Source organism: Gopherus evgoodei, chromosome 14 (assembly GCF_007399415.2).
Source record: "Gopherus evgoodei ecotype Sinaloan lineage chromosome 14, rGopEvg1_v1.p, whole genome shotgun sequence".
Classification (NCBI taxonomy): Eukaryota; Metazoa; Chordata; order Testudines; family Testudinidae; genus Gopherus; species Gopherus evgoodei.
In genome coordinates this window covers 9,191,832-9,211,475 of record NC_044335.1, presented here as the reverse complement: position 1 = coordinate 9,211,475, position 19,644 = coordinate 9,191,832, and the positions used below count along the sequence as shown (strand labels likewise).

At 40.2% G+C, this 19,644-nt stretch overlaps 1 protein-coding gene across 2 annotated transcripts in view; it reads left to right on the top strand.

Moving 5' to 3' along the window:
* CDH4 (cadherin 4) overlaps window positions 1-19,644 on the top strand; it is a 701,646-nt gene that overhangs the window by 610,038 nt on the left and 71,964 nt on the right. For both annotated transcript variants that reach the window (XM_030533430.1, XM_030533429.1), the window contains exon 8: window positions 17,801-17,938. In XM_030533430.1, coding sequence (XP_030389290.1) covers window positions 17,801-17,938 — 138 coding nt within the window. The remainder of the gene's footprint in view (window positions 1-17,800; window positions 17,939-19,644) is intronic.

The window sequence follows — 19,644 nt, the reverse complement described above, 5'->3', positions numbered from 1 at the left end:
ATTTATTTATTTATTTATTTATTTATTTATTTTCCTCTCAAAAAGTGTCAATGGCACATCAGTATAAATTGCTTGCAGGCTTTTGTATGGTTATAAAGGTAGCCTAATAATCCTCTTACACCTGTGCATCTCAGGAGTAACCTCATTAAAGTGAATGGAGTTACATTATTGTAAGCTGAGTGTGAGAAGAGAATTAATCCTAATGAGTTCAGGTAGCTCCTTACAAAATTGCTGTTGGGATAGGAAACAAAAAGAGAGCCTAAAGAAAATAAAAATGTGGTTTTTGAGACTTCTGATTTCAAGGTTATGCTTATTTAACCCCTTAGCATGCTAGGAGTTGAGATTTCAGAACATGAGATATATTTGGAGGGAGAGGATGCCACACTGGCATTCTCCAGGGTGAAGATTATTTCATTCACAGTTTCACCTCCAGACCAATGGGAAAATATTCAAGACTTAAATGATATGTCTACACTGCAGTTAGACACCCATGGCTGGCCCATGCCAGCTAATTTAGGCTCGCAGGGTTGAGGCTACTGTTTAGTGGCCGTGTAGACGTCCGAGCTCATATGGAGCCTGGGCCCTAGGACCCTGAAAGGTGGGAGGATCCCAGAGCTCAGGCTGCAGCCTGAGCCAGAACATCAACACTGCAATTAAACATTCTTTAAGACATCTGGTCTCCATATCACCATTTACAATTTGCCTCAAACTTTCCAGGAAAATTCCACCATCGAATAAGACTATTTCCAGCACCTCTGAAAATCAGGCCTGGGTGTCTCAAACTGGGCTCCTCAAATTAGTGGATACTTTCAAAAGTATGGTCCTGAATCTCTCTGTGTCTCAGGTCTCCATCTGAAAAATGAGCATGATAATACTTCCCTACCTCACAGAAGTATCATGATGATGACACTGTTAATGCTTGTATCTATAAATAAATAAAATAAAATACACCACCATTATGTATGTCATTTTAATAAGCATTCAGTGAAGGACTGAATATGATCAGGTCTCGAGTTAACCTCAATTAATTATTTTGTCAGAATTATATTTTGCGCATTTTTTTTCAGTTTACGCTTGTTACGTTTGACTATCTTAGAATATATACTGCTAAATTCAACTTTAAAATTCAGGGACACTTTGCTTCCCATATGAAATTCAGATTTTTTATAAAGGAAGGTAGCTAAAATTGCAGAAAGCTTAGCTACAGAAACTCCCCCTTGCAGCTACTGAACAGGAAACTTCAGTGTTTCTCCAGTCTTATAGCCACATGAATTACATTTCATCATGTAAATATGATTGGCAAGTTCCTCTTCGTTACCTTGTGGCAATGTGAAATTAATTCCATATTACAAGACTCTGGGATCATGTCAATGAATGTCCATGGTGCTGATTCTTTTATGAACTTTGCCCTGCTAGATGGAACCTGCTTACTGGTTACTTAAAAGCCTTTGACACTTGCAAAGATCCTATGCATCCCTTGAATTACAAAAAGTATGGAAATTAAATACTGTTTGATTAAGGGTCTGATCTGAGAAAATTAAATCCTGCCTTCAATTGCTGAAATAGCTTGTGGCTACTGCTTGATTCTTTATACTTATAAAAAGGACCCAATTTATGCTGCCAAAAGTATCCCTTTATGCTTGGAACATTTTAGAATTAAAGGAAACCCAACTAAATCTACTTCTTCCTTTTAAATTAATAAATGTACCCTTGCCTGCAGTACATTATACCTCACAACACGGAGTGAGTATTTTTTAAAAAAATGTTCACACTAAGTTCTTTTATGGTAGTTGACGTGGTCAGTTTGTTTCATGTATAGAAATAATTGCTCTCATTGAATAACGATCTTACCTAGATCATAGGGGTGATTCTAGAGAAGGAGACATCATTAAAGTTGACGGGCTGATATTGGGGGGAAAAAAAAGTCTTATTCATCATGAAGAAATCTCTCACTTGCAACATGACTCTGATGGGGAGTATAAACCCCACGTCACCCCAGAAAGGGTTTAAATGAGCCTGAAACGTCTATTGACCTTACCTGTTACACCTGGGGAAGGCATGGTTAGGTTGAAGGAGGAACTTAAAAGTAAGAGTGCAATGCAGTCAGTGAGAGAGGAAGTGTTCTCCAGGGAGGAGAGACTGGATGTGGACCTGATTAATGGGGAAAGAAAAGGGTATGGCTACAGAACCAGGATTAGCTCCTGCAGTTGGCCCTGCCAAAGGGCAGGACTCAAGGGAAGCATCCCTGTGGTACTTCTTCCAGCATGAATTCCAGCCTGTTCTTCAGCGATGATATTCTCTGCTTGTAGCTTCAATCTGTTCAATGTGACTTTCAACATTACTTTGCTGCATTATTCATTACAGTGTTAAAATTGTTGGTCATTGTTTCTACGTCTTCCCCTAGAGCAGCGATTCCCAAACTTAGTTTGCGGCTTCTTCAGGGTAAACCCTGGCGAGCCATGAGATGCTTTGTTTATCTAAGCGTCTGCAGATATGGCCACTTGCAGCTCCCCAGTGCCTGCAGTTCGCTGTTCCCAGCCAATGGGAGCTGCAGGAAGCCAGGCCACCACTTCCCACAGCTCCTGATGGCCAGGAACCAAATTGGATCTGGACCTTACTCCGGTGACTCCCTACTGATTTCATTGGTGTTTCTCTAGAAGAATTTGGAAGAGAATTTGGCTCATGAAGGCTATGCTCCCCACAATGGGAACAGAAACGGTCCCTTGCCTTCAGAGCTCTCTTTTGACAGAAGCTCCTCTTAGTCTTTTCTGACTTTTAGTCTTTTTTCCAATAACAATGTCAATCACCGTCTCTCTCAGCAAATCGACACAGGGAGCCAACATGGGCCTGTCAATACTGTATAAAACAAATTGTAGGGGAAATACAGTAGGGAGAACCTCACATTGTCTGTTCAGTTATTTTACTATTCCCACTAACCTTTCATTTTGCTGAATTTAAATTAGTCAGTTGCTTTCTCCAATGTAACTTGTTCCTTCTTTCTTTGGACGTCCTCCTGCATTCATTATAAGGTATAAGCATATGTGATATGCCATTAGCAAGAAGCAAGCAAAGCTATTTAATCAAAGTGAACTAATTTATTAAATATTGGATGACACCAGATTTGCAGCAGTATAGTTTGTTCATTCCATACGAAGTCAATGCTCCTTAGCTTCTCAAGGCTTGTGGTGCGCTACAAAGTGCCATAATCTTTAGGATCCAAAATCCTAGACCCTTTGGTGCTTTGTTAGAAACAAGATAGATAGAATATATATACATATCAAATACCTTTAACGAAATGGATTGGAAATATTTTAGTGTGTTTTTTTAAGATAGGTGCATTAACACAAGACTGTAGGGATTTAAAACTTATAACTCTGCTGCATTTTTTCAGCTACCCATGAAAAGTGGCACCTTGATCATGGCCTCTCTCGTCTCCCTACAGAAGCGAGAGGGACAATATTATCAACGTTCATTGACCTGGATTTATCTTATTCTTCTCTATTATCTCTTTTAAGCAGCTCAGTCAACAGAGTTGGAGAAAGGAGGCAATTTTCCCTAAAACTGAATCGTGTCAAGTTTTTTTTCCTTTTTAATCAAACCAGAGACACCCGAAAACAAATCAGGCTGATAAAAACAGAAGTCAGAATTGCGAAGAAAACAGCTGTAGCAGCTAAATGGCTTAAAGCAGAGAAAATAGGGAAACAGCATGTGGGACTAATGATGGGTGGTTTTCAGGTTTCAGAATACATTAAGGCATTCTCCCTGTTTATTAAATTACTCTGGCAGCATTTGACAGCAAAGGTTTTGCAGATTATGAAAGTGCAAGGGACATAACTAGGATTTTTTCAAACTAAAGCATGGCCTTCGGGTAATCTCCGAGAAGTTACATACTGCAAGAAGGATTTGCTTTGCAGAACTCCAGAGGAGGGCAATTTTTATTTTAAATATCGTCATTCCCTTTACCTTCTTCATGGCACCTGATTAGGTTTTCTCGAACACTCACTGCCATTGTCATAACAAGGCAAACGCAAACTGTCGGCAGCATGAATGCAACTCTGACATATTTACTGAAGGGCATCTGCTGACAACAACAATTGCTGTATGGCCACCTAGATATTAAAGTTTTGTTGAGTATTTGTCTGCCCTGGAAAAGCTGGAAATTATTCAGTAATTTTGCAAAAGTTGCCACAGCCAGAATCTTGTTCCTCAATCCTATTTTCAAGTGGTTTCTAAAATGAAAACAGAATCTTCTGAGCATAAAGCATACAAAATATTGACATCAGTCGAAAGTGGCAGCTCTTAAATTTAAGTTGCTCTTTGCTTTCTGCTGAGGTAAGAAGGTCACAAAATATAGTTGACCATCATTTAAGCCTCTTGCACTATTACTTTGCAGGTGCCTTATTTTGAATCTCAGGCCCACATGCACAGTGCAGATTTCTGAAGCAGAATATTTTTAATATGCTAATTTTGGAATTATTTTGGAAAGTCATGAAACAGATGGCTGGGCTCTCCTATTGGAAACAGTTCCACGGAAGGAATTCCAGCATTTGCAAAGTCTGAAAACTTGATGGGGCCTGGACTAGTTTAGGTCCAGATCTTGCAATCCATTGTGCCTGGACAAATTGATTTGACTGTAGAGAGACCCCATTGACTTTGGCAGGGCTCTGTGCAGGTGTGGCAACCCATCTGCAGGATTGGGGCCTTAATTTTTAAGGGGATACACAAAGGCATCTGAAAACACTAGTATCTTTTCTCTCTCTTCCTCTCCTCCCTGAACACACACATACACACACCTATAATTTGATAACAGACCAAATTTTTATTTTCAATTTGCTCCATGCTTGCTGTGCCTTTTGCCAAGTTTCAGTCAATAAACAAATTGTATGGCCTTGTTATAAAACCCCTGAAAATAGAAAATGCTGACACAAACTTAACTATAGAGGCACAATTTAGAAAGTAGGTGCTTGTGTCAACTTTGAAGAATGAGATGAATTTAAAGGTGCTATTTAGCGATGAAAAAATTCTTTGGGTTTAACAGCTTCTGTTTTTCAACGCAGTCTACTGTTTTTCAGGCAGCCATGTGCAAGTAATGGCATTCTCCTAAACCAAACAAATAGAATAAAAAATGATGTGGCCTCTAACCTCACCCTTTGTAACTCATAATCTAGAGCTAAGATCAGGTAAAAACAGAACATGCTTCGCTATTAACCTTAGATACAGAGCATTTTTGAAACATGTTTTCGCCATTTATGGTGCCTGCCCAAGGTCAGAGCATGATAGATATCTTGGAGGGTATGTGGGGATTGACTGACTACTGTGATTGTGGTATTTTTCAACAGGCTCCCTTCCTAGCAGAGAAAAGCCTTTTTCATATATATTGCTTGTATGTTTCACAGGAACAGGATATGTCTGCTGACTTTTTGGTTTGCTTTCCAAAACTTTGATCACACTAATCCAGTGTTTCTCAGACTGAGGCCGCTGCTTGTGTAGAGAAAGCCCCCGGCAGGCCAGGCCAGTTTGTTTACCTGCCCTGTCCGCAGGTTCAGCAGATCGTGGCTCCCACTGGCCACGGTTCGCCGCTCCAGGCCAATGGGGGCTGCAGGAAGTGGCATGGGCCGAGGGAGTGGAAGCCGCGATTGGCTGACCTGTGGACAGGGCAGGTAAACAAACTGACCTGGCCCGCCAGGGGCTTTCCCTACACAAGCAGCGGCCCCAGTTTGAGAAACACTGAACTAATCTATTGTCTGGAATTCCAGGGGAAAAATTCAACCCACTTTTAAGTATACCAACTGGGAATAGCTGGAGTCCATCCCCCTCCAGCCACTTCCCTTCACCAGGGGACAGACCCTCAGTATTGCCAACCCCAAGCAGTAAAAATCATGAGTGAGACCCCCAAAAATCATGTGATAGGCTTAAAAACCATGCAATTTTATGATGAATAAATACATAAATACATTAAATAAATGTGGGGCTCTTTTTATTTCCCTTCTTGTCTTCCAGCCTTTAGTGAGCATGTTTCTGAGCTTTTACCACACTCACAAGGGCTAGAAACTCACTGATACTTTTTTGAGGGAGATATTTCACATGCTCACATGATTCCTGGAATCAGATCTTCAAGAAAAATACCAAATCCAATAAATCTCAGGATAAAATCAGGAGATTTCGCAGCGTTGTGCCTCTGACATGCCTTGTGTAGTGGAGAGTTCAGAACGGGAGGTATAGCAGCCCTCAAAGCTGTCTCCAGGCCTGCCAGGGACTCTCCTCTACTGTCTGTGTACTAAAAGGAGGTTGCCATTTCCACACCAGCTGAACAGCGCAAAGGGAACAAACGGGCAGAGAATCTGCTCCATTGTGTCCAAAGCTGCTCAGGAGCCAGAGAACAGAACCCAACAAGGGTTTTGCTGTGTTATTAAATTTATAATCTCTGTAGTGAAAAAGATTAATATTATTTCCACTTTCCTTCAGATAACTCTTAAAGCACTTCCTCATGCAAAAGTACCGGAGTTAACATAACATTATCGAAATGATATAAACACCAGCCGAATGAAGAACTGTGCTTTCAGAAGTAACCACACAAGAAATCTTTAATGTTAAATCACATGTATTAAGCTGGATTCACATTTATATTTAAGCATTTGACACCTATTCCCAGAAAAGCTGAAGCAGGAAAAGAAATGATCAAGTATCTGTCAATTCAGAAGGTGTTTTTTTAAAACAAGAAAGTATTTGCATATCACAGCATTTTAAAAGACAAAGAGTAATAGCTTAGGAAACAAACAGAGATGTATAATATAAGGCGTGAGAGTGTTTTACATGTTTAAAGCATCAAGGGAGAGTTTGGTTTTTTTTAAGCAGAACTTGTGATTATTAGTCACACTGATAGCTGAAACCTATTTATTGAAAGTCAGCTCTCAAAAACTTTGCAGTGTTAAAATGAAATTCTGGGCTAGGTTGTGGCCTCTGGAATTCTACCTGTCTCAAGAAACCCTGACATACAATGTTTTCAATGCTTTACCAAGATTTATGGAGCATTTTTTCTGGCTGACGTGGTATTGCGGGCTGAATCCCCCCTGTGATTTGGCCTGTGAATCAGAGTGAACATTCAGATTGCTCATGTGAATTATTTCTAAGTAAACATTTTGTGTCTCTAGTCTCTTTTGAGTCACAGTAAAAATCAGCACTTGAATGTGGAAATTCACCACTGTGCAGCAGGCTAGCACAGGGAGGCATTTGCCTCCCTAAGTCCCATTTAAGTCCTCAAAGTAAAGTTTCGGTGGGTGTTCAGTGGTGATTAGGCTCTGGGCTGGTCCTGTGTGCAGGAGTGAATTTCAGCCTGTGTGTGAATAGCAGAGAAAGTTTCTCATCTAAAGCTGATCTGTTTATGCCAGCTTTTCGCATGTACTTCCTGTAAGTGAAATATTACTTGTTTGAGCAACATTGTAATTGAATTGCATTAAGTAACAAAGCAATGTAAATCAGTCTGATTTGGTCTTCACTTACAAAAACGGCAAATGGGAGGAGCGAGAATACCTGAGAGTGTTCGTATAAGTTGGATTTAGGTGGTCCATAGGTATTGTACTGGCCCCCTTCATGGGGTGAATTTTATCCTGTGGGAGTAGAAATTTTAGGGAATAAAAAATAACATGATTACCGTAAACCACTGGTACCTAGTGTGACACTCTGTAGCCCTATTGTAGCAGGGAACTTGGAGGGAGGAGCACAGGTTGCAGGAGGGAAGAGCTTGAAGGAGGCACCAGGAAGTCAGTCTGTTTGCATATGGCTTTAAGGCTAGCTGCAGTGGCAGCATTCTGTAAATAGTTCCCTTAATAAACACCCAATTTAGTTTTAGAAACATGGAGTCTCTCATGTTTTTATCCAGCACGTGGTAAATGAAACACACCTTTGGAGGGGCTGGGCCACATACAGAGGTTGATGATCCTGCTCATGACTTGGCAAACCTGGCTGTATCTTTTAGCTCAGGCACTAGAGACTTATGCTTTAAGAGCAAGTGGTCCCAGGTTCGATTCCCCCCTGCCAACAACCTACCCAAAGACATGACCTGTCACCATAGTGAAAAAGAAAAAGGGCAGATTTTCAAAAGGGCTTAGCGCCCACAACCTGGGGCAGATTTCAAAAGGAACTCAGTTCCCATTTATGCACCTAAATGAAGGGATCAGATTTTGAAACACACAAACCTACCCATTCATTGACAGAACAGTGAGAGTGCTGGATGTTCTGAGCATATTTTGAAATCTGCCTGCTTCGTTTAGCTTCCTGAGTGGGGGTTAAGCAATTTGGAAACCTGGCCGTATATTGAGGTGTGTCTAAGTGGGAGCTGTTGTGTGCTAAACTCTTTTAAAAATCTGTCCTCCTGAGCTTTATTTAAGTGGTTGATAATTAGATCTCTCTGCAGAAACTATTTTCAGTACAGACAGACAATTTTTAAAAAATCTGACTTTCCTGATTGGGCTACAATATTTATTATATTCACAAGGCCATTGGATAACGCGAGATACCTTATACCTGAAAAGCAAATACCAAGTTACTATTGGCACAAAAATAAATTAGCCAAGGAGGATTACACTAGGCTTACTTTCATTGCCATTCAGCATTACTGCAGTAGCATGAAGCAGATGAAAAAAAATACATAAATATCAGAAGAGAAGATGTAAGGATAGATGGATAGATAGATACATTAACCTTTTTATTACCGACCTTGGCACAAAAAGCGGGAATGTGCTAATAAAGTTCGCGGATGACACGAAGCTGGGGGGTATTGCTAACACGGAGAAGGACCGGGTTATCATACAGGAAGATCTGGATGACCTTGTAAACTGGAGTAATAGTAATAGGATGAAATTTAATAATGAAAAGTGCAAGGTCATGCATTTAGGATTAATAATAAGAACTTTAGATATAGATTGGAGACGCATCAGTTGAAAGCAACAGAGGAGGAGAAGGGGTATTGGTAGATCACAGGATGACTATGAGCTGCCAATGTGATATGGCCGTTAAAAAAGCTAATGCGGTTTTAGGATGCATTAGGCGAGGTATTTCCAGCAAAGATAAGGAGGTGTTAGTACCGTTATATAAGGTGCTGGTGAGACCCCACCTGGAATACTGTGTGCAGTTCTGGTCTCCCATGTTTAAGAAGGATGAATTCAAACTGGAACAGGTTCAGAGACAGGCGACTAGGATGATCTGAGGAATGGAAAACCTGTCATATAAATGGAGACTCAAAGAGCTTGGCTTGTTTAGTCTAGCCAAAAGAAGGCTGAGGGGGGATATGCTTGCTCTTTATAAATATATCAGAGGGATTAATATTAGGGAGGGAGAGGAATTATTTAAGCTTAGTACCAATGTAGACACAAGAACGAATGGGTATAAGCTGGACACTAGGAAGTTTAGACTTGAAATTAGATGAAGGTTTCTAACCATTAGAGGAGTGAAGTTCTGGAACAGCCTTCCAAGGGGAGTAGTGGGGGCAAAAGACATATCTGGCTTTACGATTAAGCTTGATAAGTTTATGGAAGGGATGGTATGATGGGAGAGCCTAATTTTGGCAATTGATCTTTGATTATCGCCAGATAAGTATGCCCAGTGGTTGGTGATGGGATGTTGGATGGGATGGGATCTGAGTTACTGCAGAGAATTCTTTCCTGAGTGCTGGCTGGTGAGTCTTGCCCACATGCTCAGGGTTTAGCTGATCGCCATATTTGGGGTCAGGAGGGAATTTTCCTCCAGGGCAGATTGGCAGAGGCCCTGGAGGTTTTTCGCCTTCCCCTGCGGTGTGGGGCATGGGTCACTTGCTGGTGGATTCTCTGCAGCTTGAGGTCTTCAGACCACAATTTGTAGACTTCAATAACTCAAGCATAGGTTAGGGGTTTCTTATAGAAGTGGATGGGTAGGGTTCTGTGGCCTGCTTTGTGCAGCGGGTCGGACTAGATGATCACATTGGTCCCTTCTGACCCTAGAATCTATGAATCTATGTGAGAAGAAATAGGAAATTTCAACACCTGTAGATTTTCTCTTTCTTTCTCCAATAATTCCCCACTCAGAAGCAATACCCCTGTAACCTTATATTGCTTTAACAAACAAGGTGGTAAATTTAGCCAGACACCCACTCCTAGGAAAGTGGTAATTAACTGGAAAATATTTGAACTGTGCTTTGAAAATGTAGGTCTGAATTTTGCAAACTCTGTCCACTAATGTGGACTAATTTAATCACATAATTACTGTATTTCTGGACCTTGACATACAGTTCCCAATTTGCATGCATTATAGGTGTATATTGGAAATACAGCTGAGTGCATAAAACAACTGTGCACGTGCTTTTGAAAATTTGGACCATAAATCACATATAGGTTTTATTTATTGTTGCTGTTTCCCTCAAAAATACTCAATTCCTTTAGAGCCTCTTTGTAAATATATTCTACTCTTGTTTATAAACTCTCACAACAATAACTTGTGCTGCCAGGTTCTTGGAAAAGGTATCTGTCATGCCAGTCTGCGTCTTGATGGAGATTGCCACATGTAAAAACTGTAATTTCGTTCAGGTCACAGATTCCTTTGTTTTTGGTCATGTAACTTGCCAGCTCAGTGATATTGATTTGTGTTAAGAAAAAGGGTCATAAAATAGAAAAACTCTCCACTTAAATCCTTGTTGCAAAAACATGTAGTGATTTTTGGACAGAAAATTGTTCTGTTTTTTTTTTCAAAATAGTTTGTACATAGAGCATGCCAGGCGATCTAATTTTCTGCTATCCCCTTACTTTACAAGTAACTTCAACATGATCCAAAAAGACTCTGTTTTGTTATATTTTTAATCACTTATTAAAATAATACATAAGATCTATGATATTTTTACCGGGATGGAAATACTAAGTTTGTTTGCAATGTTGTTGTAGCCATGTTGATTCCAAGATATAAGAGAGACAAGGTAGATGAGATAATATCTTTTACTGGACCAACTTATTTTGGTGGAAGATGCACGCTTTTGAGCTCCACAGAGCTCTTCCTCAGGTCTGGGGAAGGTAATCAGAGTGTCCGAGTTAAACACAAGTTGAGACAGATTTTTAAGCTTAAGGAGTAATGCAGGTTGTAGGTGGCCACTTGAAGTTAAGTGGGAAATTGAGGGCTAGATTGTTACTGAGGGTTTGAAGCAGGCAGTATGTTGTGTTACAAATTATTGTCATGATCCATAAAGCCAGTGTCCCTATTGTGTCACTGGAACCCCTATGGGGTATAACCAAACAGATCCCATATTTGATGGGGACCACATACTGAAATAAATCTTTCCCATACCCCCTATTCTAGCCTTCACACAACATCCTGTTTGCCAAGCTCATCATCAGAAGCCAGCTCCTCATAGACGAAGACACACCAACTCAAAGCTAGACCCTGCCAGAACTTCAGATGCAGAACCTGCAGACATGATCCACTGCTATGATGATTAATACTCCCCACAACATTCCTTTCAAGAATCATGGGTTCCTACACATGTCTCTCACAACATGTGGAGTATGTCATCCAGTGCACCAAATGTCCCCATAACAACTGGGTGGACTAAACCAGGCAATCAATACTCTTTCAAATTAGCTTGCATAGAAAAATGATTATCGACAAAAACACTCTGTCACCCATGGATGAAAGCTTTTCACAAAGTGATCACTCCATATCTGATCTTTCAATACTCATGCTTAGAGGAAACCTGCTCAACACCCTTAAAATGCGAGCCTGTGAACTTAAATTCATAACTCTGCTAGACACCAAAACCCTGAACCATAGATTTCCTTCCCCAGACCTGAGGAAGAGCTCTGTGTAGCTTGAAAGCTTGTACCTTTCACCAACAGAATATAAAGTGAGCCATATTAAGCCTAAGAAAGCATCCAGAATTGGTATAATATGCAGTATGAAACATTTCACATTTTCAGAATGAAGCTGATGGGAAGTGGTAGTTTATCCTATTACTGATGTTAATGGTCTCACCCCTTTGCAGAGAACCAAGCTATGCACCACTTAAATCCTCCTAAACCCTCAAAGTAGGGTTTACAATGGGACTTCAATGATATAATCGGCCTTGTGCTGGCCCTGTACACAGTACAGAAATTCAGATATAGGCAAATCACTTAGGCATATGCTTAACTTTAAGCATGTTAGTAGTCCCATTGAAGCCAGTGGAAGTGGATCCAAACCTAAGGCCTCAGGTTTTACAAACCACATGCTCCTCTATTTTGTCTGTCTGTAGATTTAATACAACTCAAAGTTCCAACCAGAGTGCTGTAGCATTTTCCATTTGTTAGAAACTTTCTTTAGTAGTTCAGATAACACACGTTTCCTTATCTACTCTAGATTCAGTGGGCTAGATCCTTAGCTGGTGGAAATCAGTGTCCCCTATTGATTTTCAGCAGAGCTTTATACCAGCAGTTTGCTTCTCACCCTATGTCCCTGAATGACAGCTACATCCAAGACAGGTCTTTTTTTTATTCCCTGGGTCTCTCACTATCTGCCGTTAGGACATGCTTCAAGCCTCATTGACTTTAGCTGCCGTATAGTGCTTTTGACTGGGTTTGCATCCCTTACCCTTGTTTTTGTATCCATTGCACTTTTGTTTTCTCTCTTCCTCTTCCTAGCTTGAGAATAATCTCTCTGTGGGTGGGGTCGTTTGACTGCACACTGTCAAATTTGTTGAGCTTGTGCTGCATTTTTTTCATTGTCCAGCTTCATACTGTATTTAGTTGGCTTGTTCCCTGTTTTTATTTTTCCTTCCTTTAATACTCCGTGTTTGGGTTTTGTTTGTGTGTTTTATACTACGGGTAGATGTTTCACAAGAGGCATCTTATTAAATAAATAAACTGTGCTATCAGTCTGGTGTTATCAAGAGAGGGTCTTTTGGTATCTCAAATGAATGGCATGTTCTGAGCTCTATATTACAAAAAGAAAAGCAAGATAAAGAAATATCAAAACTTTTTTAAATGATACTTTCTGGTCCCTTATCTAGTATTCTGTCAGAGGATTTTTCTCAAGAAATGTTCTTCAAAACAACTTTTGGTTTAATAAATAAACAAACAAATAAACCAAGAATTAAAGATAATGGGAGTTTTGCAGGTTTAGGCCTAATAAGAATTTATACCATCTAGATTTTCAGCCTAGCATGGAGCCTAGTGTGACCTTATCCAAGGTCTGGTTCCTTCTTGGAGTTCAAAGTAAAGTTTGCATTAACAGTGTCATGAGTTTCTGAATTGCTTTTGACACAGAAACCAAACTGCCTTTGTAGTGCCCTACCTGAAGGCAAGACAGAAAGACAAGAGCAGTGAGTGGCTCTGACAGTCCAAGGTTGTTCCAATGGATAAACCTGTAAGTGGTAGCCTCTAAGCCCAACAGCTATTGAAAGAGTCAGGTTGCAAACAAGGTAAAATAGAAAACTGCAACTTAAAAAAAAGAAAGAGAGAGAGAACCCACGAATGAGGAATGTTTTATCTCCCTGTTCTTTCATGGAAAGTAAGGAACATTTTTCTTCTGCTACATTACTGAGGCACTGAAGCCTTTATAATAGTGTGCAACAGCTATGCCATCAAATAAGAAATGCTTTAAATTGCTTTCTTCACATTTCGCTGCAGTGATGAACATTGGAAGTGGTGTCACCATTTTAAATGCAGACATTGTTGAACTGTGGTCTTTAATATCGACTTCCATCTGATTTTTCTAATTTTTGTGAAATCTGATTACTTTAAAATCTCCCTCCCCACAATCCTCCTCCTTTTCCCACTCTCTCCATTGCTTAAACCTCATTAAAAAGATAATTCAGCACAGGCGCGTAGCCACGGGTGAGCCTGGGTGGCCTGCGGCCCACTCACTTAGCATCCAGGCCCACCTAAATCTGAGCAGGGGTGTAGTGCAGCCCAGAGCATCATTCGGGCACCTGAAATCCAGGACGGAGCTATGCGCCCACCCTTCAGAAAGCTACGCTCCAGCAGCTCTGCCCTGCCATTTTCTGAGCCTCCCCATGTGTGTACTCAGCACGGCAGGTGAAGTCCTGTGTCTGGAGGCACCAGGGCTAGGAAGAGAGAGTGGCGTCAGGGGAGAAGCTGAGCTAACACAAAATAAACGAGAAGTCCTTGTGGCACCTTAGAGACTAACAAATTTATTTGGGCATAAGCTTTCATGGGCTAGATGATGAAGTGGGTTTTAGTCCACGAAAGCTAAGGTGTCAGAAGGCCTCCTCAGTTTTTTTGCTGATAAGATTAACACGGCTACCACTGAAACTGGAACTAACACAGTCTGTCATTGCCCATCCACCCAAAAGTTGGAGCCCACCCAAATTTCCACCCCTAGCTATGCCACTGAGTCAGCAAATGAGCATTGGGCTGTATATAAAACTAATATCGGTCATGTAAATTCTTTCTCTATTATTTATTATTTAGTTTGAGAAAGAAAGAGAGATAAATAATAAATAAAGAGAGAGCACATTCATTCATAATGACACTGTGCTTCTATTCTACAGCACCTTGGGATCTCAAAGCGTTTTACAAACATTAATGGACTATGCCTGGGAGGAAGGCACTATTATCCTATAAATGGGAAACCTTAGGCTTAACCATAGTTTCCTGGCACACAGTCCTGTGCCTTGACCAATTCCTCCCTGGTATGTTTTTATACAAAAACAGGAGGCCTCCTCCCAGGCAGTATGAATTAACATGGTCCCACTGCTGCCTCCAACATGGGTTTCAGTTACAGTGTGCCAGTGAAAGCTGGTTTGTGATGTCAGGTATTGTTACACCAGTCAGCGAGTTAACACCTGTCTTTGAAAGCCCCCAGAGTGAGGCTGAGGCTGAAATTCTGGCCTCCATTTTACACCAGCAAGGAAGAAACAGGCAGGGAAGTTCCATTATTGCAACAGTACCTGAACAATGAGAAGGAAGCCAAATCAACCTAATCCTCCCTAGAAACTTTCCGTTTTCTTAGGTTGAAATAACTACTTGTAACATCAGCGGATGGAAACAAAACAGGGTTTCAGCTCATTTTCACCACAAAAACATCATACCTACATGCACTTTAGCATGCCAGTGGCTCTAGCAATGTTCGTCTCCCCATTCATTTCTCTGTGTTGGCTTCCCTCACTTTCCGTGTCCTGACCATCTAAGCCCTGCACATACTAGTTCCTGTGTAACACTCTGCCTCTATCTTTCACTCACCTCAGTCTCCCCTTTACTTCCCCAAGTCGCTCAATTGGTTGCCTTGTGTCTTTTTTTTTCTTCCATGTAGCTTCATATGCCTTGAGCCCACTGAGCACAATCCAACATGCCTCCATCTTTTCCTTCTTGTCATCCCGCCTCAAAATGCACCTTCCCCAAATGACCTATACATTCCAGTATCTTTCCCACCATAGTACAGACGTGTGAGCCAAAGAATGGCAGCGTGATGTGCTTAGAGATTGTGGCTTAATACTTAGCTTCACCTTTCAGATCACTTCCTCATTTTTTTCACATCATTTATACTGCACACACTTCATGCCAGGGAACTGGTTTTCATACCTGTCTCTAGCCTGGTTTGGATACTGTTAGTACTATATTGATAACAGTACATCTTGCAGTTCTAAATGGAAACTGGATGCAACTATAAAGGTTAGTATCAGAGGGGTAGCCGTGTTAGTCTGGATCTGTAAAAGCAGCAAAGAATCCTTTGGCACCTTATAGACTAACAGACGTTTTGGAGCATGAGCTCTGCATGCATCTGACGAAGTGGGTATTCATCCACGAAAGCTCATGCTCCAAAACGTCTGTTAGTCTATAAGGTGCCACAGGATTCTTTGCTGCTTTTACAAAGGTTAGGAGTTTTATCTTGGTTAAACTGAGTTAAACTGAGTAGATGATTCTTGTGGTGTTTTGTACACATACAAGGTGAGGGCCAATTTCTGTGCCAGTCAATATAGGTTCTTACACCAACTTCATCACCATAGAATATGAGTGATTTCCAGGAGTTTGTTCAGTGACAGATATCTGATATTCACAGTTCGTTCTTTAAATTAACCAAACTGTTTGGTGCACCCAAAAAGTTTAGGTTTGGTTTAACTCAAGTTTGCAGCAAGCATTGAATCGGTACATTTTTATTCATTAAAGTTAATCTACTCCTTCCTGATCACTCATGACTTTTGTGAGTATTAATAAAGGAAACAGATTAGCGCTTGGTGGAAATTCAGTTCTAAATGATTCCCAGTAAGGATGGGACTGAAAGCACATTGCTAATAAAAAATAGGACAGGTAAAACAATAACCAATACGTGATTTGTTACATTATACTTCCTGTCCTTGTTAAAATCCCCCTTACCAGGAATGTTAGCTTTTTCTTGAATTGCTCTTTCATATGTAGCATGCTTTCCCCACTGACCTTGCTGAGTTGGCTAAGCATAAATTTGTCATTTTTGTGGCAAAATTTTTGTGTCCTATATCTTTTTTTTTCTACTGCTTTAATACTGCCCTTCCTTGATTAAGAAGAAATGGGCATCTTAGGCTGACATTAATTCTACCATCAAAAGAGTAAATTAAAAAGCTCCTTTTTCTAGGCTGCTTTATACAAATGTCACTATACATTTTTAAATACGCTCTGGGTTCCCATGCTCCAGTCTTTTGAAATGAAAACCAAGTCAAACTTCCTTATGCTGCATTTCAGTGATAATGGGTCACTTACAGAGAGTGAACTGGAGAAAACACATATACACAGAACAGTTCTGTGTGGAACACTCTCTGCTACTCACATACATTGTGAAATGCTTTAGTTCTATTGTAGAGAAAACGTTGGATTAAGAATAACACATTTTAAGTTCTTTCCTCATGTCACTGTCACTTCAGTAAGGGTCCGGTTATTAAATCCTCACTTAATTTGGCTTGAGTAGAGGATAAATGAGAACTTAGTAAGAATGCCAAGCTTTGACTATAGGAGGAAAATCATTCATCTATGATCCGCACATAGGTATCTTCCCCTTTGCATGTGGGTCAGAAGACTGCATATGCGAAACGGGTAGGAAGATGGAGGTCTGGGCCACAGCTCATCCCATGGTTTTCCATAAGAGAGGTCAGTTTCCCCCTTCCCTGCTATCAAAAGTGAAGTGATTATAAAAATATGATTTACTCTTCCATGTTTATGCTATGTGTTTCCTTTTTATTTTTCATTTGTGTTGGACAATGAAAACAGACTAGTTGTTTGCACTTTTATTTATAGTCATTTCACTTTCTGCTTCTCACAAAATAACATGCGGTGGCAACATTTAGGTTTCAAACCCTGCAGAAGAATGATTGACTCCCAATTGTGATTGAGTTTCACTTCTGTTCAAGTGTGTAATGAAAATACTTCTTCTAATCCTAGGTTTTATAAAAACCAATTTATCAGAGCTGGTTAGAAAATTGAGGGAGAAGAGGTTCCCTGTGGAAAATTTCAACAAACATTAAATGTTTTCAGCAAAACTTCCAGTGGAAAAACTTCACCTTTCTGTCAAAAAAATGTCAGTTTTCAGTAGCCAAAAGCTGCTAAAAAACTGAAGAAAATATTCTGTTTTCAGCCAAAAAAAGGCACTTTCTGACAAGGTGAAAATATTAAAAAAGCAGACACTTGCAAAACCTTTTTGCTTAGTCAACTACCACATTTTTCATAAAAATAAAAAGTTTTGAAGGTAAATTTTGCCTAATGCTGTGATTGACATTTTGAGTCCAAATAACTCTTGGTATCCCTTTAAGCTACAAATATGTGGGGCGGAATAACTCAAGACATATTAAATGGTGTTTTTTGTCTTTTTTTTTCTCTTCCAGAAAGTTCAGCAGTACATAGTCATCGTTCAGGCTACAGATATGGAAGGAAATCTTAACTATGGTCTCTCAAACACAGCAACTGCAATCATTACGGTGACAGATGTGAATGACAACCCACCAGAATTCACTGCCAGCACTGTGAGTATCAATGCATCAGCACAATGATCCATGCACACACAATGTGTTTGTAACTCATGGACATTTGATATCCCTCGTTTCTGTTTGCTGGTTTGGCAGACAGAATAAAAGCTTGATAAATAACTGTGTAACAAAGACTTTCAGAGTGGGGGGGGGGGGGGAGAGAGAGAGATTCCTGAACTAGCAATGCTGTTTGACTACTAGTTTCGCTGATACTGAAGAAACTAAAAGAATGTGGCAAGGATAGTTTCTACTGTCACTAAGGAGGTTGCAGTGGTGTCACAGCAAGTGGTTGTAGACACATCAGACTTATTACATATGAGCTAACCCCTGAACTAGATTTTGTATCTTGGATTAAATTTCAAAAGAAGAAATAAATAGTCTGAATGGTAACACTTAGTCATCCGTACATATTTCACTGATAACTGTAACAGATGTCTTTGTTGTGCAGGCAGTAAATGCATTAAACCATAGTGCATCTGTTTTTAATTAGCTCAAAATCCTTCATATACTAGTGCGATATGTGTTTATCCGATTCTGCTCCAAGACCGTTGGTCTAACTTCTTTGAGTAGGAAAAATAAAGAGATTGCAGTGGACAAGGTAGTTTAAGGAACGGGGGGCGGGAGGATGGGAGATAAAAAGGAAATAAAATAATTTAATTGATCTCTTTACCAAAAATACATGCAGGAGTTAAAGATATATCAGGATCTCAGAAAAGTGAAGTATTCTGAATGTGCGTAATGATGTCATGCTGAAATAATGATAAATAATGAATTATTAGCTTTCGGTTGTTTACATTAGTAATAAGGTCAGCTATTAAGAAAAGCAAAATTTCAGTCGCAAAGGAAAAATAAGTCTCAAAATGCAACCAAAGCTATAAAAAATCATCTTGAGCATCCTACTTGAACATCATTGTAGATATGGGAACATAGTCCAAAGAGATGGAACAGTGCCTTTTCTTCAGCACCACTGAAAGCCAGAATTGTCCTGTGTATCATGTCCCTGAGTGCTCTTGTAGGTATATGGAGTGGGTTCGTACTACCTCTGTATGGTACTGAATGATACTATTCTATACGGTACATCAATATTTGTTAGCACAGAGCCGAATTCTGGCCTCAGTTACACCCATGAAACTCTGCTAAACTCACTGAGTTTCTACAGGTGTAATTGAAAACACAATTTGGCTCACGATTCCAGACCTGCAAGGTGCTGAGTGTTTCAGAGAAGGTGCTTAGTCCCATCATCTTCCACTGATGTTAGAGAAGAGAGCGTTTCACAGGCACCTGATGAAACTCAACATTTGCCATGGAAGTAACTCAGCTTTCAGTATCTGAGGTTGTTAGCCTAGAGTGCACAGAGTATGGCTCACCATAGGGGGGGTGTCATGATGTTTGTCATGGGAATACATTCAATGGGTTATTTTCCATGTAGTATATTAAAGAATGTATTTCAGCATATGACACATGCAGTTCTAGTAGAACCATAGAAAGCAGAGCTGGATCTTGGGTTATCTAGTCCATTCTCCTGCCAGTGTAGGATTGTTTCCTCCTACACAATTTGTAGAGTCTTATCCAGTCTGGTTTTCAATATCCCAAGCAATGAGTCTTTCCACTACAAAAATATATGTGCCCCAGCATACTAATACTTTGGGGGAACCTTATGCTGCCAGGTAAATACTTCTTCCCCCTTAATTTGAATGAAAAGG